Source organism: Haliotis rubra, unplaced genomic scaffold (genome assembly GCF_003918875.1).
Source record: "Haliotis rubra isolate DU_JTF1 unplaced genomic scaffold, ASM391887v1 Scf713, whole genome shotgun sequence".
NCBI classification, from domain to species: Eukaryota; Metazoa; Mollusca; class Gastropoda; order Lepetellida; family Haliotidae; genus Haliotis; species Haliotis rubra.
The window spans coordinates 147,648-173,830 of NW_025767428.1; the positions used below are offsets into that span (position 1 = coordinate 147,648).

General features: G+C 40.1%; 1 protein-coding gene across 1 annotated transcript in view; it reads right to left on the minus strand.

The window, feature by feature from the left end:
* Window positions 1–25,268, minus strand: part of LOC124259209 (trafficking protein particle complex subunit 8-like) — a 39,436-nt gene extending 14,168 nt beyond the window's left edge. Inside the window, 16 exon segments of the mRNA XM_046693307.1 lie at window positions 581–706; window positions 709–735; window positions 1,195–1,266; window positions 2,205–2,336; window positions 3,466–3,571; window positions 4,238–4,341; window positions 4,649–4,799; window positions 6,890–6,999; window positions 7,599–7,912; window positions 9,112–9,283; window positions 13,342–13,380; window positions 14,928–15,090; window positions 15,733–15,907; window positions 17,784–17,873; window positions 18,583–18,789; window positions 25,000–25,268. Of these exon segments, the coding sequence (XP_046549263.1) occupies window positions 581–706; window positions 709–735; window positions 1,195–1,266; window positions 2,205–2,336; window positions 3,466–3,571; window positions 4,238–4,341; window positions 4,649–4,799; window positions 6,890–6,999; window positions 7,599–7,912; window positions 9,112–9,283; window positions 13,342–13,380; window positions 14,928–15,090; window positions 15,733–15,907; window positions 17,784–17,873; window positions 18,583–18,789; window positions 25,000–25,156 (2,145 nt within the window). The 5' untranslated portion in view covers window positions 25,157–25,268.
* Window positions 25,269–26,183: the final 915 nt, after the last annotated feature.

Genomic DNA, 26,183 nt, shown 5'->3' on the forward strand with positions numbered 1-26,183 from the left:
CCCATTAGTCTACCACACAGAAACGGTTGACATAAACTGTCACGCCACGTATATAAAGGGAGAGTGTGTGCTGTTTCATTTTTTCATTTGTCAGTTTGTCTGACAACACTTAAACCACAATCAGTCATCTATCAGAAACATAACATATTGTATGGCAACAGTCTGTAAACAAACTGAATCTGATCATTCAAGCCAATGGTTGATGGCAATGGCAACCTTCCACACCATGGTGTTCCATGGACTGAATCGTCACTATGCACAAAAAACCTCATTGTAAACAGCTCAATTTTAGTTAAAAACATGCTTCAGCTATGTCACAGCGCCTTGTAATAAAAACAGTCCTGACCAGGCAATCCAGTCCTTGAAAAACTCTCCTTTCCATGGTTGTACAATTACATGCTATCCACCAAGTCACTGAGTCTGACTACCTGCCTTACAACCAACATCAGTTGCTAGGAAGTTACTGTAATACAGAATCCCCATGGTCAGCTTCAGCAAGCATGGAGTATTGTATTCTGCCCTGACATCCCAAAAATAATTAATCAAGGCCAACACCAGGTTGTGAGATGACAGCACTAACCTTATATACAAACAGGTACTCTCTGAGAAAGGCTCCTTGTTGGGCTGCTGGTTGTTTGCTCTCTGCCATCAGCAGGTGCTTGAAGGCAGAGGAAGCATTCTCCAGCTGCTTCAGGTTGAAAGACTGACACGCCCAATAGTAAAGTGGATGTGATCCTGGCAACACGCAAATCATTTCAGAACTGATTAGCACATTTATAGCAATAATTCAAGAGTGAGGTTATGCCCTTACCACAGTTACATGAAGGTCACCAAAATCGACTGGGCCCTGTGTCTTCCCTAGATGAAGCTTAGTGTTGAATATGAAGAAAATCCAGTGATTGATGGTGAGATATCTCGCTGACAAGGGTAAAAAGTTAAAGTACCCTTGTGACCTTGAAATGAAGGTCACGGTCACCAAACCTGACTGGGACCTTTTGCATACTGTGATGAACCTAGGTACCAAAAATGAAAAGGATCTAGTCAATGGTTCTTAAGATATTCCAATTCGTACGGACGGACGGACGGACCCTAATACTATATCCCCCGTTTCGCGCTAAATGCGAGGCGGGGGATAATAAAAGCAATATTTGGCGATGTTTTTATCAGCAGAGAAACAAATGTTGGATCACTGACCTCAGCAAGTGACCAGTACTTGCTCTTGAACACTTGTAATGCTTGCGAGTAGGCCCTCAATGAGTGCTTGCGCTGTGGAATAAATCATGCATCACTCAGATGTGAAAACAATTGGTTAACTTTCAAAACAATGAAACCTAAGTGCAGCTGTACCTCAATATCCATTGCATGAGTGATGTGAAATTGGGACCATGTGAACTTCTTTATGATCACATTAAACTATAATGAAATCATATGTCAACCTAATCCGGAGTAAGTGATACAGAATGTGGACGTATATCTTTCCCAGTCATAATGACAGGTGTTTCATGTGTATTGCTCTGTGTTAAGTGTGTCACGACCCATCTTGGTATTGGATAGGCGGATCCAGAGGAGGAGGGCACACCCCTTTGTGCCATCATATCATGTCAATCCCCTTCATACCCTGGATATAATTTTAGGGATACCAAAAGACAATTTGTGGTAATTTCTTGCAGCCTGCCTGCAAAAGTGTCCATGGATATTTTCATTATAGCACGATTGCTGCTTGCCAATTTTAATTTGGTATGAGTGAGTGCTCATCCATCAAATAAACGCTACTCAACTGGTATTTTGGTAAGTCAGCACTCACTTACCAAAATACCAGCTGAGTAGCATTAAATATATTTGCACATTACATTCAACATGGTGAGTGAGTGAGTTTAGTTTTACGCCGCACTCAGCAATATTCCAGCTATATGGCGACAGTCTGTAAATAATTGAGTCTGGACCAGACAATCCAGTGATCAATAGCATGAACATCGATCTACTCAATTGGGACACAATGACATGTGTCAAACAAGATATTCAACATAGATTTACACGTCTTTCTGAAAAGTAATGTGAAATAGTAAGTAGTGACAAATTCGAATTTGAATATTTTCCACATAATGACACACAATCAACCAGGTCACGATTGAGACAGCTCAATCCATTTTGCTGCCTCTGACAATAAGTAATGGAGTTAGGGACCGTTCATAACCTAAACCCACCTGTCCAGCCTTGTTAAATCTGTGCCCTGCCAGAATCATATGAAATGCATATTTCCGCACCATCGGCGTCTTCATGTTGATGAAACAGTGAGCTCCTTGCTCAAGGAAGAGGGCGCTGGACAAGTCAGAATCCTGCAACATGTAACACATGTACATGCCAATTCTGTCTTTGATATATTGGAGAGTAACCTAAACCGTACAGGATATTCAGAACCATTGATAAACAAACACCATATTTAAAACATTCAGATAGATGTTTGTCAAACAAACAGTTGTATTGGTGGCTGTGAAATCATGCACACCATGATTCTGATTAGAAAGTGAAAAATGATAGGGATTTATCTAGGATTCCAAAGTAAGCGTGCTTTGCAGGCAGAAGCGAAAAAAAATGCTATTTTGTTATAAACTAGAATTTATATAAAAACAATTCCATACTCAGCAGTAATTTATGACTGTAATTTCACTATATTCAATACAATAATGTATAACGTGGCATCAAAGTCTCTCTTGATATACTGGAGCTGTTATCACAGACATACCAACACCCTTGACCAAACCATCACCTAGTACTAACACTTAAGGAACCTGAAAGTGCTTTTGTTTCACAAACAATGAACTGGATATGAGGACAGAAAGTACATGCATTTATTCTCAGTTTTCTTGCATCCATTACACATGTTGCTAAAGCATTTTAGAAAAAACATTCAAAATTCTGACACCTTGGCATCACCGTTTACCCAAACCCAAAACCAAAACCCAGGGATTTACATCAACCTTTACACCAGATACTACCAGGAAGCACTTATTATTAATCTTAATTCATATACTCAACTGAAAACCCCGGACACCATTAGTTTTACTGATACTATAAGCTACAAGCACTTCTAACTTAGTAATTGCAGTCAAATAGCAGATGTGAGAACATCAGGTCAACTGAAGTTTCAGATCATTAAAATAAACAGATTGATTCTGCAGAACAAAACAAATATGGAGAGAATATTTACTTGGTCTTCCGCAATATTCAGTTTGGTACATTTATATTATATAATGTTACTTTCCAAAAGAATTGGAATGATATACAAGGGTTATGGACCTTGGACTCTGGACCATGATCTGGTCAATCAAAACCAGCTTTCCAGATTTGATTTGTGTCAATGCCACAACAACTGAAACTTTCAGCCAATACGCACATATTTCTCACATCAGTTCCCAAGCGTTGTGATTAAGCTCCTAGGAAGTGAAAGCAAAAACTAACCCCCACCTCATTGGTCATTTTGAGGAACTGCATTGCAGCCTCCCCATACATCCCCCGACACTTGAGTGCCTCGGTGCTGACTAGAGTGGCCCGGACGGCGTACTGGAAGTTCCTGGAACCAAAATAAATATGACATGATAGTGCCGTATGTGTTTGACTACTGCCAAATCTGATTACAATCTGCACTTTTTTCACACAAAAACGAAGATCTTTATACATCATTAGTGGCATTATTACAAAGATTTTATGAGAGCTTCCAACAGTAAGTCTTCTGTACAACTCCTGTCATTAGAATGTGTAAGTGAGTGAGTGAGTGGGTGGATGAGGTGAGTGAGTGAGTGAGTGAGTGAGTGGGTAGGAAAGTGGGCGAGTGGGTGGATGAGTTGGTGGGTGAGTGGGTTTGAGTGAGTCGGTGGATGGGTGGGTTGGTGAGTGAGTGAGTGAGTGAGTGGGTAAGAAAGTGGGCGAGTGGGTGGATGAGGCGGTGGGTGAGTGGGTTTGAGTGGGTGAGTGAGTGAGTGAGTGAGTGAGTGAGTGAGTGTGAAGGGATGGATGGACAGGCAGGCTCCAGGGAAGGCGTCAGACTGATGGACGAGCAAGTGATGGTGTGCCCCAAAAGAGTCATTCCAGGTATATCGCAGCATGGGACATAGCAAGAACAGACTTCTTATAATGTACCCATGTATGGACTCTTCATCATGACGACCCAGCACGATACCTCTAATCTACCTTACCATGCCACAATGAAGCCAGCCAGTGGCTGTAGCCTGTTCCCTACCTGCATGTTGTCAGGTAGGTGGTGATGGCAGATTCCATGTAGTGGTGAGGGTATTGTCTCTGACTCTGACTCCCCAGCATGAAGATAGACAGGCTGGCCATTTCCTGCAATGGATGATAGCATACATAATGTAATCATATCAACTGATGTACACAACTGGGATAAGATGACATGCAAGTCGGACCACCTGATCCCCTAAGTTGTCTCTTATAACAAGAATGGGTTGATGACCAGTTCTAACCCCAATCTTCATGGGTTATCAGATGTGCAAATAATCCAGTGTGGGTCAGACAAACCGGTGACTAACAGCATCATTTGAAAACAATGAGACACAACCAAGCAGGCGACACATTGTGTTACCTGATACGAGGATCTCAAAGGGTTGAATTAACAGTGATGTGAGTTTCTCACCAAAGCTCCAGCAAAATGCAGCCATGCATGGTCGTTGTTGAAGTCTCTCTTGGCTGTGTGGTATGTGTGGTAGGCATAGTCGTACATTTGGAAGAGGAACGCCAAGTCGGCGAGTCGGCGGAGCTGAAGTTCAGGTGCTTCAGATGTGTACCTGGAACATCAAGGGTTCCACTGAAAGATGTCTGAAACCATTTCCCTATCCATTCTACAAGAGAGTGTAGGAGGAAACGCTTTGTCAGCAACATTACAATGCTATCATATCACTCTGTGAGAGCATTAGTCCTAGTGTTGGGAATTGGTTGAAATCTCACAATTGATGATTGCTTCATTACCAACGAACAATCATCGAAAAAAATTGGTTAGCGTCATTTTTCAGATTTTCCTATCCAGGTTGTTATTGCAGATATGTATAACATGATGCAACTTGCTACTTTAAAGAGATGATTAATTTATCATGAACATAAATTTCTTGGAGTCTTTTATCCCAAAATCGTTTATGTTCGATTATGAGAAATTCTAATTCAACTTAGTATGTAACACGAAGTTCTGATTGGTCAATGCTATAGAATTTTCGAATCGTGATAATCAGCATATACGGCCGCAATTTGAAACCGATTCAATCAAACCTTTGAATGTATCCCTACACTATTGGGGTAACGCTGTTTCGCAGGACATTGTCATTTGCAGAAGCCATTGGTCAATTAACTCCCTATCCAGCTAAAATGGGTGGAATTTGTGTTAAAAAGACAAAACAGTATCATAAATTTAATTTTAAGTTCAAACAACTTACTACTCGCGAACGGCTGTTGACCCAACACTGTTAGATCATGAAACAAGGTTTATGACGCCATTATGGAGCCGTGACGCCACCTGCTATGACGCTCATTTGACAACAGAACTGATAATGGCCCGAAGTTGAGGAATCAGCGGGCCGCTTCATTTCTGTAACTAGAGGGCGGTTTCATCATAATACCGTCCATTTTATCTATATACTATGATCTATTCATCATTGTCAAATTTAGTCTGTGTGCACATAATAAACGTGTGTAGTTTGAAATGGGAACTACTTTCTCTGGCGATGGTGTAAGTTGAAGGAGTGATATGATTAACCTTTGACCTAGAGGAACTTTGACCTGGTTTAAATAATGAATTTCTTTCACGAAAAACAGAGTAAAACGAGTTGAATTAGAATGGGGATAACTGTATTGTGTGTTGATTTATTGAGACGATATACGATGGTTATATAGTCGCAAATTTATCGTTATATCGGCTCCGCTTACGGCGTCGCCGATATAACAAAATTTTATGACTATATAACCACCGGTATACGCCCCAATTCACAAACACAGTACAGTTATCCCCTAAATGTAATTGATTGCTTGGTCGCTTGGTCACTGCGACCAATCCTCGATTATTTCAATTAATCGGAACACCACTAATTAGTCCAGCAATTTATATAACCCAAAACTTCTGTTTAGGTTAATCTAATCTAATCTAATCCAAAGCTAGTTAAGTCTGAGTGGGCATGGTTTTAAACCACTATTAGCATTAGCAATATCCTAGCAATATCATGACCGAGACCCACCCACTAAATGCATGCAATCAGGCATTAACAAAAGAAGATGGCACCTCAACAGCCATCAGTCTGTCTCAAATGGATGTTGATAAAAACTCAGATCACAACAATCGATTCATGCAGTCAGAGCACAATGACACAGGTCACAGACTTCACAGGAAGTCACCCTTCAAACTACCATATTTCCTCTATTAGACATAGTGACCTCCAACACATGCCAAGCTCTTACTGATGCCAAGTTGTATGCCCCCACAAAGGAAGCCTGTCCTTTATTAGAAGAAGGGTGTCTAAATACCATGATATGCTGCTGATAGTTAATGACTCTTTCCAACAATAGCAGTCTCTGTTGCACTGAGCTGGACACATGCCCGTTCAACATTTTATGTGCAATTAGTGAGTGAGTGAGTTTAGTTTTACACCGCTTTCTAGCAATATTCCAGCAATATCATGGCGGGGGACACCAGAAATGGGCTTCACACATTGTGCCCATGTGGGGAATCGAACCCGGGCCATCGGCATAAGGAGCGAACGCTTTAACCACAAGGCTACCCCACTACCCCTAATGTGCAATTAAGACACACAGACAGAACAGAGGAAGTACAGTAACTTCAGGCCTTAGAATCCACATTGCCTGCACGTTGTTGTGAGAGGGGTCGTGTACTTACACTACAGATGTATTCTGGGAAGCCTGTACGGGTCCTGATGGTTTGTTGGTACCAAACCACTTCTTGGTGGCACTGAAGATGGATCTGTGGATTCCCTTCCTGGATGTCAGCTGCAACACAGAGTCATCCAACACCGGAACATCATTTACAACTTTCTGGGTAAATCCTGTTCATGTTCAGGTAAGTACTATTGGGGTGTACCTCTATTCATGCCAAACCATACAGTTATAACATGCTTTCCGACAAATACAATTACTATTCTGTATCCAAACGTCACCATCTGATACTTGTTAGACAATCTAAAGAATCCTGATGCAGATGCTTCATGGAATTGTTACCAAAGTGTTTTCATAGGGTCTCAAATGGACACCTGATCTGTGATAAATCTGGTATAATGACATAGAAAACAATCACCCCATTTAATACCATATTGTACCCATAGTATACCATATTTTCCTAAGTAAAGTGCACATTTTGTATCCAACAGATGAATCATTTTGAGGTAGCTGCACATAACCTTATTTTGTTATTTTTCCCAAAATCTTTATTTTGTTATTTTTTCCAATGGCATGAGCTAAATCGAGAGAGATAAAATGCTGGGTCCTTAATCACCTCAGGTCATTATGGCGCCTGCATGAAAGAGAGATATGGAGAGGTCCAGTCCTTAACGTGTGGGCATAAGGTACTGCTAAACTATCGGTACATTCACCTGCTCATTCAACATCCTCATCTGTTTCTCTGCCCAAGGTATGAGGGATCGCACCACAAACTCGTGCATGAAGATGCGCAGGCGGTCCATGTCGCCTGTGGTGAGACAGACGCCGTGGACACGCAGCTTGCTCTTCTCCTGCCCTGCCGCCGAGCCAGTGCTCTTACCATCCTGGTAGCCATTGGCTGCGGCTGTGGCATCCCCATCGTGGGATATACTGGATTCTTCTACCTGAGCTTGGGTCTCCGTGGAGTGGAATGCTAGTGGGTGATCCATCAACATCTCATTATTGCTAGTGTTGGTGTCGTTTAAATCTGAGAAAAACGTCAAAACATAACTGTACAATCTGTGCAACCAGTTTGAAGTGCTTTCCTTTCAACATGCGAAATGGTATGCTATATCATAACAATGTCAAGTCAATAAAAGAAACACAACAAGCTTCATTCAGCTTGCTTGTGCCCCTACCAGATCTTCTGCTGGAAATGGCCAGTTGGTTGATTTGTTGTGCAATGCCACACTCAGCAATATTTCAGCTATATGGCAGCGGTCTGTAAATAATTGAGACCAGACAATCCTGTGATCAACAGCATGAGCATTGATCTACGTAATTGGGATACAATTACATGTGTCAACCAAGTCAGTGAAATGACACATGGCAGCAAAATGACGACTTTGACATGGTGAGCAATCAGCCAAGTCACCAAGCCAGACCATCCATTAGGTTGTCTATTTGTGTGAATGATACCGTGAACCTTAACCAGGTTGGCCTGAAGAGGTCAGACTACCCTCATACACTCCAGATGAGCAGCTGGAGAAGTCTCAGTGTTATCACTGTGAAAACAAGACTTGCACATGTACACATATACTCAGTTACTTCAAGGCGTGTCCACTTAATGTCTGGAAAGTCTCAGTGTTTGGAAAAAGCCTGCTGTGAAGCAAATTGTAACTTTCACACATTATGGTGAAACCCATGATTATCAGTATGGAGTGAGTGAGTGAGTTTAGTTTTACGCGCACTGAGCAATATTCCAGCTATTTGGCGGTGGTCTGTAAATAATCAAGTCTGGACCAGACAATCCAGTGATCAACAGCATGAGCATCGATCTGCACAATTGGGAACCGATGACATGAGTCAACCAAGTCAGCAAGCCTGACCACCCGATCCTGTTGGTCGCCTCTTACAACAAGCATGGGTTACTGAAGATCAATATTCTAACCAGGATCTTCACAGGTTCATCAGTATGGAGCTGACAGGCCGAGGACTATAATTAGGTCAAATCTGAGAATCAAGCCCAGGATCATCAGATCCTGCTGCAGCTAAGGGATGCAAGTCAACACCACAAACTGGAGCTGCTCACTGAACTACATGAGTCTGACACAATTCACAATGACAATATGGCTGAAATGACAATTATTGGTCTCAGATCTCAGACTCATGACAGCTAAATGCTGCAAACTATGCCACTGTTAGCCATTTTTCAGCTGCTGCATCTGTCCCTACCAGAATCCCTACCTGTAAGACTAGAGGAATGAACTGTGGAGATCTTGTCAGAAATAACATCTGGTGTGGTCTCGATCACTGAGGTCTCGAGGTCAGGGATGGTGGAGGTGAGTCTTGCCTCTGAGAGATGGGATGGGAAGCTGGCATCATCCTGTAGCGGCAACCCGTCGTACTCAACACCCTCCTGGAGAAGCAGACGACACATGTCGGACATCATCTCTCAAGTTATGTACAGTAAAACTGAGTTGTCAGGATCCTGTTTGTCAAGAAGCATCACCCTCCAGACAGTTACTGTGGGAACACTTACATAAACATAAACTGATTTCAAAACCCTATTCTATTTTTCCAACATTTTACAACCTAGACATGGAAACCCAACCATCCAGACAAACACAGTTTCACTTTATGCTGGGTATATTTCCCCTGTAATGTAAATGAAAGGATCGTCTTGCATGATGTCCCAGTGACTGGATCTGTAAGGAGGACTGCAGATTAAGAAATATCTGGCAGTTGGAAACATGTAACTTTCCAGGTCAATCAATAACTGACCATGTTATCATGCTGACACACCGATTTCACTATACAGACAAAAATTTATAACTTTCTACACTGGAATCATAACTTTTCTGATCCATACTTTATATCATTTAGGGAAATAAATTCTGTTGAAAAGTATCAAAACAATTCCCTTGATAAATAATTCACTACTACATAATTTTTAGAACTTTACTCAGTACAGAAACACATATCCATGATACGATGATTATGAATGATAGTTAAAGGTATGGAATTAGTGAGGGAAGGGATTCAATGTCATCAGTGATCACAGGACAACAGCTATATCACAACTTTATCACAGCCAAATACCAGCTATACATATCTAGACCCAGGGCTCCAGATAATTACATACTTATTTTTTCAATATAGCAGTACTGGAAAAACTTAAGAGTACATTTAGAGTACCGAATGGAATTTAATTGAGCTTAACTACGACAAGATGAACGAGTGATATGAGAAGTAGTCCGTTCATTATTCATACAGTAATTTGATTACTTGACTGTTTACAAGTCATCGAAGCACAGTCTTGTTTCTGTAATTTGTTTCTGTGCTGCCATGTTCACAATTTTGACCAATCAAATTTAACCGAGATGATTCGCTGCGGTACATGGTTTCCTTAGCAAAGCACAAGGGGAACCCCAATGTGTCGCAATCCTGTAAATTCAAAGATGGACACTGCTTGAAATCAGATTGCTATGTTTTAGATATATACATCTGTAAATGATTCTAACACCATACACCATTGCAGTGGTGCGTATCTGCTACATTTTCTAAATTAATTCCTACCATATCGTGCATATTTTGTATCCATACATACGCTGAAACGGACCTTATCTGGAGCTCTGTAGACCTGCTCAGAGGAAAATATTTGGCCTAAAGTTTGGAGTAAATTTCCCAAATTGGAAATAAAAGTTTCCCAAATTATGATAATGTGTACAGCAAACAGGAACCTTTTAGTTTTGTAGAAATAACCAAAATTTTACTGATAACAGAATGAACGATTAGAAGCAGGTTGTAACACTTAGTCATGTTGTATTGCTTTGAGTCAATGAGTGGCTCAAAATACCATGTAAAAATATGTCTCTCTCTAAATTCCTGAAAATAAGACCCCATTATGAACAAAATAGATATATCACAGCTGTCAAACAGATATATTACAGCTGTAAAACAGATATATATCACAGCTGTAAAACATTTATCACAGCTGTAATACATATATCACAGCTGTAATACAGATATATCACATCTGTAAAGACATATATCACGGCTGTAAAACAGATATATCACAGCTGTAAAACAGATATATATCACAGCTGTAAACATATCACAGCTGTAAAACATATATCACAGCTGTAAAACAGATATATATCACAGCTGTAAAACAGATATATATCACAGCTGTAAAACATATATCACAGCTGTAAAACATATATCACAGCTGTAAAACATATCACAGCTGTAAAACAGATATATCACAGCTGTAATACAGATATATCACAGCTGTAAAACATATATCACAGCTGTAAAACATATATTACAGCTGTAAAACAGATATATCACAGCTGTAATACAGATATATCACAGCTGTAAAACAGATATATCACAGCTGTAAAACAGATATCACAGCTGTAAAACAGATATATTACAGCTGTAAAACAGATATATCACAGCTGTAAAACAGATATATCCAAGAACCTGTAAAAGATGCTTATCACAGCTCTGTAACTCTTACACTAACACAGCTATAAACAACATCTAGCTTTATCACAAGAGCTCTATCCAGCCATATGATATCTCTAGAACTATAAGTGCTTTATAATAGTTGCTCCATAACCTGTCAAAGCTGTACAACAGCTCTTGGCGCCATCACAGATCTGGTTACTATAGTCCCAACTGATTGTTACCATGGTTACAAAGAATTCATCCTATGCATCAGCTCATCAGGCGTTGTAACACCAAAATTCCAATTATAACTGAAATTTGGGATCATATTCATGAAATGACATGTTAACCTTCTCTGTATAACAACACTGATGACAGGGACATGTAACTGTGGACCTAGCTGACACAAGGGCTCGATACAAAGGGGTGTAGCCGAACCACACTTCTCTACAGCAGTGTACATGCAGCACTGACATGACAACATACACCTGAATTTCCACATGAATGAAATGGAGATCAAAAGCCTGGATCAAATCATGCACTTGCCTGAGCTGCTACCAAATCTATTTAATACAATCCACATCAGTAATATATTCATTGAAAAGAGCAACAGATGCTGGGTAATGATAAACACACAGAATCCAACAGATGAAACAAACCTGTGATTCTGGTTCCAACATGTCCCTCATTATACACAACGTTATTTCATACACTCAGGAAAGGCAACAAGGAAATCTATTTTCAGCTGAAAACTTACTATTGTGTCATTGAATGGGGGTTCAGGGTTTCTAAATGGACTTAGATGATTCACAGAATTGATCAATTTGAAATAAAATCTCCAGAAAATTGCCATGCCTGTACACTGATTTGGAGTCACTTTCTGTAACACTTACTTTTAGTGGATATTGATGGTGATCATGTCAACCATTGATGTTTGTTTGTTTGTTTATTTGTTTGTTGTTTAACACTGCCCTCATCAATATTCCAGCTATATGGCAACAGGGTACACTTACAGAATACCGGATACATACCAACCATATTGTTAATGTCACGTCTATCTAACTCTAACGCTATCCTAACCCTAAACCTTACCCTAACCTAAACCCTAAACCTTACCTAACCCTAAACTTACCTTAACCCTAAACCTTGCCCTAACCCTAAACCTAAACCTTACCCTAACCCTAGGAGTTAGGAAGGTATCAGGTTTTCTGTAATCTTACCTGGCAACAGTCTATGAATAATTGAGTCTGGACCAGCCAATCCAGTGATCAATATCAAGAGCATCAATCTACGCAGTTGGGATACAATGACATGTGTCAACTAAGCCAGAAGCCAGCAGGCTGATCACCCCAGTCCTGTTAATCGCCGTCTAATGACAAGCATGGGTTGCTGAAGACCAATTCTAACCTGATCGGCATGAGTTGAACCTTGATATATCAGACATGTAGAAGTGCCTATATTGACACAAATAGTCCACATGCTTTAAACACATGGCACACCACTCAGCTACATTCAATCTTGAAATCATGTTGGTTTGACATTGCACTCAGCAATATTCCAGTTATAAGAATGAGGTCTGTACCTATTGTGCAATGGAATCCCTTGGAGGAGACATGCAGCAAACACCACTGTATTGCCTTATGACAACAAGTCAACTTTTTGTAAGAAATCAAAACACAGAAAAAAAAAGCAAAGGTACAGTAATGAAACAAAAGCCAGTTTATAAAACAACACTAGCTGCAGATGAAAGAACACGTTTCTATTTCAAAAGTAAATTAGGAGACACACTGTATACATCTTAGTAAGGAAATGAGCTGAAAAATGGTGATGAAATACAGAAGTAGACTTCTCAAGGAAATTACAGTAGAAAAATGTCTCGACAAAGCTGAAATATCCCCAAGTTGTGAGCATGCAACAGATAAAGCTGAACGACGACAACGTGTCACACGAGTGATGGAAGCAATGAAAGTGTGACACTGGCGTAGCTCCCCACATGCAGGCTGACGGTGCCGGCAGACTTACCCAGGTGATGAAGTAGCGGGGCGTGTGGGATTTCACCGGCTGGAAGAATGGAGCAAGTTACACCAAACGTCTTCTGTGTCTTATTTCTCAGTGTAAGTTAAGAATTGTCTACATTCGACTAAGGGACAAGGGGAGGTAATTTGGCTCATTTGCCTAATGATTAACTATTCTTAGTTGATTACCGTTGTGTTGGACACTGAGTGAGTGAGAAATTGGGTTTTCGCTACTTCTTGTAATATTCTAGAGGTGTCATGTAGAGGCAACACAACATAGGGTCTTACACTGTATACCCATGTTGAGAATCAAACTCAGATCTCTCGTGTGACAAGTCAGTGTTTTAACCACTAGGCTTCCCTACCACCACTACCATACATGTGAAGGAGGGACCTTGTGTTCCTGGAGATTACATGCTTTTGAATTCTAATCTCTGGACTCCATGGATCTTTGACCCCAAGAATGCCTTGATACTTTGTAGAGTTGGTCTTTCCTGGTAGCACTTGAATTCATACTTAATAACCATCATAATCCTTTATGTGTGTGTGATCAAACTGATGTTTAATCGTGTAATATTCCACCTATATGACAGTAGTGTGTAAATGATCAAATTTTGCCTGAAAATCTGTTGATGGACACTGAAAAGGGTTCACACTATAATGGTACTATAATACACAATAAAAAAAAGTAACTATGAGTAACTAATCCATTTAGTCATATTTCCGACTTGCTCCACAGGTTGCCAGGGACTCTTTCTTAACTGGAAACTCCACAGGATGTGTGGATGTAACTTAGGTTTGTACTGATTACATCATACATATTGGTTTGATGATACCAAGACGTGTCAGTGTAACATATCACTGAATGCCTTTACAAGCATCATTGAACCGGTAACCATTGAACCGGTCACCTACACATCATATTATACTACACAAAATGTCCACAGTCACAATACAGCCATGGATTGTCAAGTACGACGACTCATCATAATACCTGAAACATTATAATTATTACATGAACATTTTCCAACCATATCAAAGTAACCGTGAAACCCAAACAACACATTGCAAAATGTTTGTGCTGTACTGAAGGACCTATGTTCAAATCCTTGGTAGCTGACTTATTTGCAGCACAGGTTTTGACCAAAGTAAGGCCTTTTTTTAATTACTTGGTTTACAGATTTTGTAAAAAATTATTAGGTTGGTAGGGAGGGAAAAAAGGGAATAAAGGGGAATATGGAAATGTTACTTGCACACTTGAGTATATCGTGGTCTTATGAGTTCTGACAATTTGTGTGACTGTCTTTTGCAAAACATAGTTTTCAGGGAATATTTGAAAGGTATAATTGGCTATTTTTAATTTTTTTAACTTCCTTTGATTTTTATCAGGTGGGTGACAATTGAAAAAGAAATAATACAAAACCATGGGTTTTTTCCCCTTTCTTCATATTTCGGGTCAGCGGATCCGTAAGCCAAGTAATTAAAAAAAGGCCTAAAAGTTGGCCCTATATCATATAGTAAGAAATCATCTAGGGGGTATACTACATAACTGACAGCCCTTGTTACTGTTACAGCCCACTGACCACTACTCACCTGCACCTCAGGGGCTTTGGGCAGGAACTGACTCCAGGGGTCTGGGAGAGAGGCTTCTGGCTTCATGTTCTCCACAGTCTGGAGGGAGCGGGAGTTGATCTGGAGTAGGTGGCAGCACTGAGACCCGAATGTTGTCTTCATACTTTGGTAGTACGCTTCAGCCCTGTCAAACAAATCAGAGTTTCTGATTGGATAATATATATTGGAGAATTCGCAAAGAAAATACTTTACATCTGAGTCTTCGTCATGTAGTGCCTTAATACATAACATTTGATGAGTGAGTTAGTAAGTTTAGTTTTACACCGCACTCAGCAATATTCCAGCAATATGGCAGCAGTCTGTAGATAATCGAGTCTGGACCAGACAATCTAGTGATCAACAGTCTGTGTATCAATCTACGCAATTGGGATATGATTGCATGTATCAACCAAGTCAGCGAGCCTGACCACCCGATCCTGTTAGCTGCCTTTCACGACAAGCATGGGTTACTGAAGATCAGTTCTACCCGGATCTTCATGGGTCGACTATATGACATGACGTGGCCTATTAATAATCAAATCTGAACCAGACCCTTCCTGTATATATGGGTTTTTTTAACCTCAAAATCATATGACCATACAAATTAACTGCATCTCATAAGACTTAAAATTTAAGACCATTCTTCACTAATTAGTGAAATGTAGCAGATCCTCCTAAAATTCAATTAAATAATACATGACAGGTCCTCAAATAGTCCTATTAATACTCTTCAATGTTTTTATCTTTACCCTGATGTATCATGTTTAAACAGCACTTCTGATGTTACCTGGGCAGTTCTCCATCACTGACGTCATGCAGGAGGACGTAGTACGTGAGTATTCCCGGACAGAACCAGCGGGGCACCTTGTTGGGGAACTGCTGTTGCTGCTGAAGCTGCTGATTGGTCAAGCTGGTGAAGGTCGCAATTGGGTCACTCTGACCAGAGGAGGCCACAAATATACCTTAATTATGGTTAAGGATTACAATACTTCTCTGACACTGTGTGAACTGTCAAAGAGTGAGATTGGTGTTGTTTGCAGTCAACAATAAGGAGGTCGTATGTCCATAGAACTCTCCTCATTCAATATAATTGGACACAACTCTGTACAGTGAACTGTGGTGCTGATAACCACCATGCTCCTTGATAACAGATCATTTGGACCCTTACACATTATGTGAATGTATCACACAATGAAATAAGTGACCATACCTGACCCAATCCATACAGCAACCTGTGACCAGTACAGTTCACTGGAGGATGCCCAGAGCTAATGCTTTTAAGTACAGGCAAATTTTGGCAAATGTGAAAAGTTTCAATAAACTGGATAATGACTGTAACATGCCAACCCATCACTATATATAATTGACATATGGCAGTGAGTGAGTGAGTGAGTGAGTGAGTGAGTGAGTGAGTGAGTGAGTGAGTGAGTGAGTGAGTGAGTGAGTGAGTGAGTGAGTGAGAGTGAGTGAGTGAGTGAGTGAGCGAGTGAAAGGTCACATGCAACGTAAAACACTTTGCAGATTCTGATACCTTTCGGTATGGACTTACAGTAAAAAATGATCAAAAACACAAATTCAACTTACAAACGTTGAAAAATAACGCAATGAAAAAACCCCCTCAAAATCAGAGTTCAAACGAATCACTTAATTCACCCCAGTTGGGGTGAAAAGTGGTTTCAACAGCTGTGCTGCGCAGTGAATAGATTCGCGCAGCTTGGAAGCGTGATGTCCGGCTTATAAGGTCGAGAGCAGGAGTAGTCTAATCTTGGTTGTGTACAACAAATAGTAAATAATCTACTCATTACATAAAAGAACCTTGTTAAGGATCTTTATCCAGCCTCATGTAAGAATGTCGAGTTTTGATTGGTTCACGTGACTCTGATAAAATACCATGTACACCCGTTAACTGTTTATATAATTTCGATCCGGGCGCTCTTCTTAGCGAGCAGGAGTACAAAAATGTCATATTATCCCGCCACGCCTCCATGACCACGCGAAGTGAGACAAGCGTGCATCACCAAGCCTTTACTAACGTGAGCTGCATTGAGGTCAATCAATCAGCTGTTGTCAACATGGCAGCAAGGAAACAATTTGCCACAACGACTGAGAATGAAATTGAAGCAAAACATTCGGCTAGATAAATGTGTTATCACCTTGTGTCTCGGGAAACACAGGGTTTTATCAGCCCCTCGTAAGGTTGGTGACCAACATGGTCAACCCCCACCCCTCCATGTGGCCAACATGGTCAAGCCCCACCCTCCATGTGACCAACATGGTCAACCCCTACCCTCCATGAGACCAACATGGTCAAGCCCGACCCTCCGTGCCCCCACCAACATGGTCAAGCCCCACCCTCCATGTGGCCAACATGGTCAAGCCCGACCCCTCCATGTGACCAACATGGTCAGCCCCCACCCCTCCATGAGACCAACATGGTCAAGCCCCACCCTCCATGTGACCAACATGGTCAAGCCCCACCCCTCCATGTGACCAGCATGGTCAACATCCATGGGTCCAAGCCCGACCCCTCCAACCAACATGGTCAAGCCCCACCCTCCATGTGGCCAGCATGGTCACCCCACCCTCCATGTGACCAACATGGTCAAGCCCCCACCCTCCATGAGACCAACATGGTCAAGCCCCACCCTCCATGTGACCAACATGGTCAAGCCCCACCCTCCATGGTCAACCCCAAGCATGGTCCAGCTCCTACCCTCCATGTGACCAACATGGTCAAGCCCCACCCTCCATGTGGCCAACCTGGTCAAGCCCTACCCCTCCATGTGACCAACATGGTCAAGCCCCATCCCTCCATGTTTTCTGCAATACAAAGGATACACCCCACGCAGTGACTCAGGTATTCGTGGTCTGACAATGTGATCACGTCGAGGAAACATTCCCTGTATGCCTCGAACCATGGAGTAGAAGCTGAAATATAATTGACGTAATGTATATTTTTCACCCTAATGATAATTAACCATATAAACAGTTTGAGATATTTGTTTGTAAACTTGCTGTCGTCGGGATTGTCTTGGATCTGGTCTGATAGGGATGATTTCGCTGACGATCATGACCACAGCATTCAGTGGAACATTGGGACACCTCACCTTCAGAGTGAGTGAGTTTAGTTTAACGCCGCACTCAGCAATATTCCAGCTATATGGCGGCGGTCTGTAAATAATCAAGTCTGGACCAGACAATCCAGTGATCAACAGCATGAGCATTGATCTATGCAATTGGGAACCGATGACATGTGTCAACCAAGTCAGTGAGCCTGACCACCAGATCCCGTTAGTCGCCTTTTGTGGCAAGCATGGGTTGCTGAAGACCTATTCTACCCCGGATCTTCACGGGTCCCTCACCTTCAGATGTAACTCTGTGAAGGTGACCCAACACACAATAATTCACTGTGGAGGTAAGGTCATCAACTGACATCATATTCCCAGCTCCTATCTCTCCATCCCCAGTCTGTAACCATGGTAACGGTGACTGTACTGAAGCATCACTGACCACATGAACTCACCATGAAGCTGCAGGTCATAGTTCCCAACGGACATCATATTCCCAGCTCCACCCCCCTGTCTGTAACCATGGTAACGGTGACTGTACTAAAGCATCACTGACCACATGAACTCACCATGAAGCTGCAGGTCATAGTTCCCGACGGACATCATATTCCCAGCTCCTCTCCCTCCATCCCCTGTCTGTAACTGTGAGCCCGCCACAGCATCATTGAGCATCTTCTTGGTGGTGGCGTGTTGAGGGGGCGTGGCAGACATGTCGCAGGTGCTGATGCGCAGGTTGTGAATGGAGTGGGACACATTGTTGGGGTCTTTGATGTGAACTGAAGAACAAAACAAAAGTTAAAAATTACTATTTCTTACGATTTTCCTAAAAAACAAAAAACATTTTTCATCAAGACAAAGGCTTCGTAATTCAAAAATAGAAATGATAGAGTCACACAGTGCTGAAGCTCACACAAATCCATCAGGAATATTTGTAAAAATAGTAAAGATTAATTGGAAAAAATGTTATTTCAACATTACGACACTGCCACAGCATCCCTGTTAAAATCAATTCTTAGGTACCATTATGACAATTGCTGGTTCAACTGACATTGATAAGTTCAATATTGTTCAAGGTACTGTCAGCATCCACATGATCGCAGCACCAGCTGTGTAACACATGTGTATGGCAGTACAGACATATATGATTGCCTTTTCTACCTATTTAACTTTCAAATGGAAAGCAAAAATAATTTTAAAATTCTAACTGAATGAACATGTTGAAGCAAAGTAAATGAATGATTAATCTACACGTACATCAGCATGATTGATAATAACAAATCTTATTGAACTTAAACATGAAAAATATTGATTTCAACTGTTGATGTCAATCTTGGCACAGTTAGAAATTCCATGTAACTGAAGAACAATGGTTTGGTTGAAATCACATTCACATCAAATTAGATCCTGCATCAAAATGGCACAATGCCTATCTCTTATTAGTCTTAATGAAACAAACTTATGCCTATGAGAATATTACAGAGCCCCAGATAAGATTTAGCTCATGTGGGTTCTGTACCCACTGTATTTTGTTTGGAGTGGGTATTATGAATGTTGAGTGGGTATTTCATTTTCCGTTACCCACTGCTTTCAAATATGTGCGTATTTCCAATTTACCACCTGCTTTAAACTAAGCAGGTATGTTCTACCTCATGTCATTTCAAAACCAACTTAAAAAAAAATCACTCATCTCACCTAAACACTTGTCCTATTAACAGTACATTTGATAGCAATCGATGTCTTTTTCATTACATGTATTATAAATTTACTATGTTTTAAACTTTTTAGCGATCTGACATGCTAAATGTTCTACCTCATGTCATACCTAATCAAAACCAACTTAAAAAAAAAATCACTCATCCTGTACTGACAGTACAACACTTGTCCTATACTAACAGTACAACTTGATAGCAATCGATGTCTTTTTCATTACGCAAGCGATTATTATAAATATATTATGTACGCATATGTTTTAAACTTTTTGCGTATCTGACATTTTAAATGCGTAATTGGTACGCAACAATTATTTTTTCAATGCGTAATTGGAAATTTGGTCTACTCCCATTTGTGAGAACTCCCAGTTGTGAGACTCCCAGTTGTGAGACAGTAGAGAAGGTAAGTAGCAAAGAAAACACACCTTAATCCCCTATCTGATAGAATGGATTAACCCCAGCTAATTAGGGATTAGCTATTTAACTGAATCTTGTGGAGGATGCCAAGGTAGTTGCACTTATGTTTATACCAACGGATAGGAAATTTAATATTCTACATTTCTGTGGAATTTTATAGCCGTACGTAGATCCAGGACCACGCGAGCACAATTCTCGCTCAACGTTCACTTTATCAAACTGTATGAAAATGTGTGCGTGAAAAAAAACTGGGCATCCAGGGGGTTAAAAGATAAAGTTATTAACCTACTCAGGTAAACGGCTTTAAAAAATAAACAAACATCATAATAACGCAAATCATCAAAATGTGTGAATCAAAAATCATAATGAAATATTTAATGAACTATTTCTTCTGTGTAAATATAATGATAATCTTTTTCAGTATTTCAGTATTTAACTTGTTCTTTATTGAAAACAATAAATGCTCTTTAATGCTCATTAATGAACTATGCCTCCTGCGGGTACTCTTCAGCAACAGGGCTGTTCCCACTTTCATCATAGGGATGGGGAAGCACCACCTGTGTGCACTGAGCCATCAATTAATGTGTCTCACAACTGGGAGTTCTCACAAATGGGAGGACACTGGAAATTTTCTATGCGTATTTTACTCGGATACGCAGCTTATCTGGGCCTCTGATATTATACATAATCTTGAGGTGTAAGAACACTCAACAATGCCAACAAGCTCAAAATATTCTGGAACAGATTAACAAAGTACAATTTTACTTTTCCCTACAAAACTTGGCGATCAGACGAATTTCAAGGGTCCTGACAGGACCGGTGTGGGCCATATATACTAATGAAATGGTGCAATGTACTTAACCAAAGATTTAGTTATCATTTTAATTACAGGTACATTATACCTTCTCGTCAAGCGTCCTCATGCTTTAATGTTATAATATAATACCAGAAAAACAAATGATAAACAATTTGATGAGGGTTTACGTTCGGGTTAAATATGTGGGAATGTAAACATTGCAAACGTTACCAGTCGCTGTTTAATTGTGAGTTGAACTGAGATATCGTATATCCATTGAACAATATAAATGTACTGTTTCCATCAGTCAAGTTAGCCAAGTGAAGCAACTGCAAACCAAGGAACGGGGTGCTATGGAGTAGTTTACTATAGGAGGCTGTACGCGATGATGATATCTGACGTGCATCGTGACGTCGGTTACCAAGGGTACGTTCGATTACGAGGGGACAGACTAGAATGGCACACTGATGCCAATACATTGTGATATAACGCAAAAAAGTGAATATTATTGTCTGATAAAGTACTGAGGGCGCCTGTGATCTTTCACCGAAGCATCTTAGAATAGAATACAAGGAACATTATATTTTTTGCCTTGGGAGACAATATATATATTTTATTATCCATTCTGTACATTGTGCATCCTGGACACATGTAACCCTGCTGATGTCACCAGTATGACTATTGTCTACAAGACACCATCTACTGCATCCAATATGAACCATGAAGAACTGAACTGAGAATTGACACAAAAAGCATCCTCTGAAGATCACATCGACCACAAACACTGGGTTTTACCTTGACTTACAAAAGTGGAGGTCCAGGAGACCCCTATCAACCAATTTTACAGGCCCTAAATGACTCTTGCTGGTAAAATGAGGGTTCTGTAACGTACGGAAATGATGTATTGCAGAGTATGTTGAGATAATTACTTCAGAGCCTGGAATGAATCGGTGATCATGTGGACAATGTTCAAGACTGACGGGTGAAGTAACAGACACTAGTGTTGGGAATTGGTTAAAATCTCATAATTGATGATTGGTTCATTACAACCAATCAATCATCGAAAATAATTGGTTAGCCTCATTTATGAAGTTTTCCTGTTTGCACAAAAACATAAAGAAAAAACTTGTAGTTCTTTGGTTGATTTTTCGCAACTTTCACATCTTTAAAGGATGACTAGTATGTTAGGAACATAAATTTCTTGGGGTATTCAATCCTGACTTGGAACGAGCTTGCAGTGGTCATGAAATGTAACAGACAAAACCAACTTTGTGAAAAAAATTGTTAATGCAAAAGGTGTTCCAGAATTGTTTGTATTCGATTATGGAAAACATGATCGATTCCTTGGTCGTTTAGTCACTGCGACCAATCTTCGATTATTTCAATTAATCGGACCACCACTAACAGACACAGATAACTACTCTTCATGCGCTGTAGGTATGCTCTCTGTACTTTGTGTATCTATCTGGACACAGTATTTTGGGTTTTCTGCGTCCATTGTCTACATTTCTGCATGGTGGATGCACATTTGTGTGTCGCATAAAACCCTGCAAACATGAATCTGTGTTAATCGTTTTTAACTGTAATGTTCAATTTAACTTACATGTCTCTTGAAATATACGGCCAGCAGTGCATATGTAATTTTCTCTATTTAACATTGTTTAAAGTGTTCAACGCCCATCCTCAAATTTGGAGTCAAAATGAATATCCTAGAAAGACCATTTTCAGGACCCAAAGAGTGTTTTACTGGTGAGTGAGTGAGTTGGGTTTTACGGTGTTTTTAGCAATATTCCAGAAATGGGCTTCACACATTGTACCCATGTGGGGAATCGAACTCAGGTCTTCGGCAAGACGAGCGGACACGTGAACAACTAGGCTTCCCCACCGCCCCTGGAGTGTTTTACTGAGAATCACTGACAAATAGTGACATTTCCCAGGACTCGCATCATTTAAGAATACAATAGTTGGATAGCCACAGGTAGACCTAAAGGTACAATCTAAGGGAGTCAACACACTGCAATCCATCCAGTCCACATGCCATTTCTGTACTTATGGCATTCTGCTGGAAACAAATGGCTCTAAGATATTTCATGAATCTTTCAAGTTTGAAAAGACATTCTTTTACCACATCTATCATTAACAACAAACAAAATTGTGTCATCCTGGATGATTTTGAGCATGATGAGTGAGTGATAAGTCAATCAAATACAGCCACTGGAATATAAACAGATCATCTAGATTTTCACATGAAATGATGAAAATGATCATGATGATGGATCCATGCCTAAATTTCACAAAATCTCATACGATAACAGGGATAGAAATTCACACTAGTCAGATAGCAAAGACCGGTTATGAATTGGCACATTAATCCTGTTGGCTAGTAGTAGAATTTCCAACATTCTGGGTAGTACTGTTATCACTATTCTCTTTTATAATTTCTACCTTTGCCTGTCAGTCATGTCCTGACCCAAAGAATTCTAACCTTTCAGTTCAACGTTAGCTGGCTAGGCTATGCATGTTTAGTTGTGACACATTCACCTGGATCCGACCATTTGCCTGAACCCGTCCAATCAATCATGGCAATTGTTAATAACATTGCATAAGCTATCTTGATCAATTACCCAACAAAACAAAACTGTATTACAGGATCAGTGAAAACTTGCTCTAATCAATAATTTGCCTTTGTTACCATGACTTTTGTACTGACGAGAACCGGAGATCATAAACAGGGGCACAACAATACATTGTTAATGTAATAGAAACAAGGATCACCCACTGATAGTATGATCAACATTTTGCAATATTTACTTTGATGTTACTCAACTAAAACATGTTGAAATAATTACAGCCTGTACATGGTGTTGTGCATATACATATTGAATCACAGTCATTTTGTGTTTGTAAAGACTCGACAGACAAATAATCTGGGTTTCTCAGTGCCCTTTGTCTCCAACAAAATCACAAATTATTAATTGGAATCATTTAATTTGTCCTCACAAAAAAATTATGATAAAGAGGAGATAAAAGTTTCCAGTGCAGTTTACAAATTTCCCTGGGTGCATAGTTCAAGAACTGACAAAACATGCATTAAACATAATGTTACCATGATGAAACGTAAATGAGTGCTCAGTCGTTTTGAATATTCGTCAATGTTAACTTTTGAAAGGGAGGAGAAAGATGTGCTCTGAAACCGGTAAAATGAGACCACAGGAGGATTTGGTATTAAATTAGGCCTCCAGAAATCTATGCATTTTGTACATGACATGGATCAGGTGGTTTTGATCTTGGAGATTTGTGTATCATACACATATGAATTTTCTAAAAACTGTCAATTTATCTGTCAATTACTGTTATTTACCTACCTTTAGTGATTAAAAGCCAGTCCCTTGTAGAAATGTCACAATTTCAAGCGTAAATGTGGTAGCAGACGATGTTTACTTTGATACAGAAGTACACTATTGCAGCTGCACAGAATTACCGGACACGCGGAATTACGGGACTCGCTTGTGATAAGCTAACACCATGAATCATTTAATTAAAATTTACTATTACTAGTAGTTGTAGTAAACAATAACATATGGCAGCAATACCTGCTTGTTTTGTCATCCTAAATAAATGTTTGCATCCACAAACAAATTCAGGAGATAATACCTATAAAATATGAATAGTGTGAACAGGTGTGTTAACATGCTTTTATGTTGCCAGTTGACCATGTTGACTGATGGCTTTCACAATATGTTCAGATCCTCAAATTTTATCATCACAAAGAATCCAACATAATTCAACAAACATGATTATCAATATCACAACTAAATATTTGCATTTACAACGTCAAACCGACATTTACTGGATGTAAATGTATCAACAGTAATTAACAGATGACATTCATTAACTGATCACATAGAACTGATCACCTAGGCTTTGTAGACACACCCCTTTCACCTCGGTGTCGCGAGAATTGATTGTCAGCTGGTATTGTCTAGTGTGATCAGTTTGCCGAAGCGTGCATTTTGCACAACAAAATGACTCACAATGAAACATACGACTGAAAAATACATTACCTTCAGTGCCTAAGCGACAGAAAGGCTGAACAAGTTGAGCGAAAGTCAAATTATTTTTCTGACACAAAACCTCTGCATCTTTGCTACACAAGACAGCCACATGCGGACTGAATGTGTTCTGGATAAACTCCGGTGCAGACTGTTTGCACTGTGCCATTGTTCCTTAAGATATTTTCCCTAAAATCACCATATTACAGTTATTCTACTGGCTCTGAGACAACTGAATGCATAATAATCCATTTGTGACATGTCGTCGGCCATTTTGATGAAATACCACTTCCGGGGGATTGAACAAGGGAGATAATCGTGAAAACCCTATTCATGATATGGAATCCATTCGACCATGGGAATTATGCGTTCAAACCGTGAGACTGTTTTGTCTTATCACATATATTATTTTAATAATTTGTATTTATTGTTTCCGTCTTTAAGATCTTGAATATGTGTAACCAGGATTCTCATAGTGATAATCAAATCAGATTCTAATAAATATAGCTCATTCAAAATAAATAGTTTCTTCTGTTGTGTTTTTGCAGCATAAGTTCGGTTACAGAAAAAGAAAACATTGTTCTGATATTCATTTCAATTCTTTCCATTTTCGGTATCAAACTTGACATTGCAGGAATATTGTCGAACGAGGCGCACAATTACAGAATCATGGTCTCTCGCCTGCTCTGGCTGTAGGCGCCTATGCAGACATTGGTAGATATGGCGGTGATAAAGTTTACAATACATTCACTTTGAAAGTCCGTGAGTGAGTTGAGTTTTACGCCGCTTTTAGCAATATTCCAGCAATATCAAGGAGGGGACACCAGTAATTGGCTTCACAGATTGTGTCCATGTGGGGAATCGAACCCAGGCCTTCGACGTCAGGTTGAAAGGTGTTGTTTCTGCGGGTTCCGGGTCGTTTCAACCTAAGTAGTTTCATCCGGGTAGTTTCATCCGGGTTCTTTAATCCCAAGTCAAAACTAAGCCAATTCATCCAATAATTAGGGGTCGTTTCACCCCTAATCAAAAGTTGTTTCACCCAACTAATTGACTATACATGGAGAATGGTATTAATGCTTAAATCTGTTAATACTAAGTTTGTGAAGATACCGGCAAAATTGACTGTAAATATGGACAAAACTAAAGTGATTGCTTTTAAAAATGGAGGTAAATTAGCGAAAAATGAAAAGTGGTTT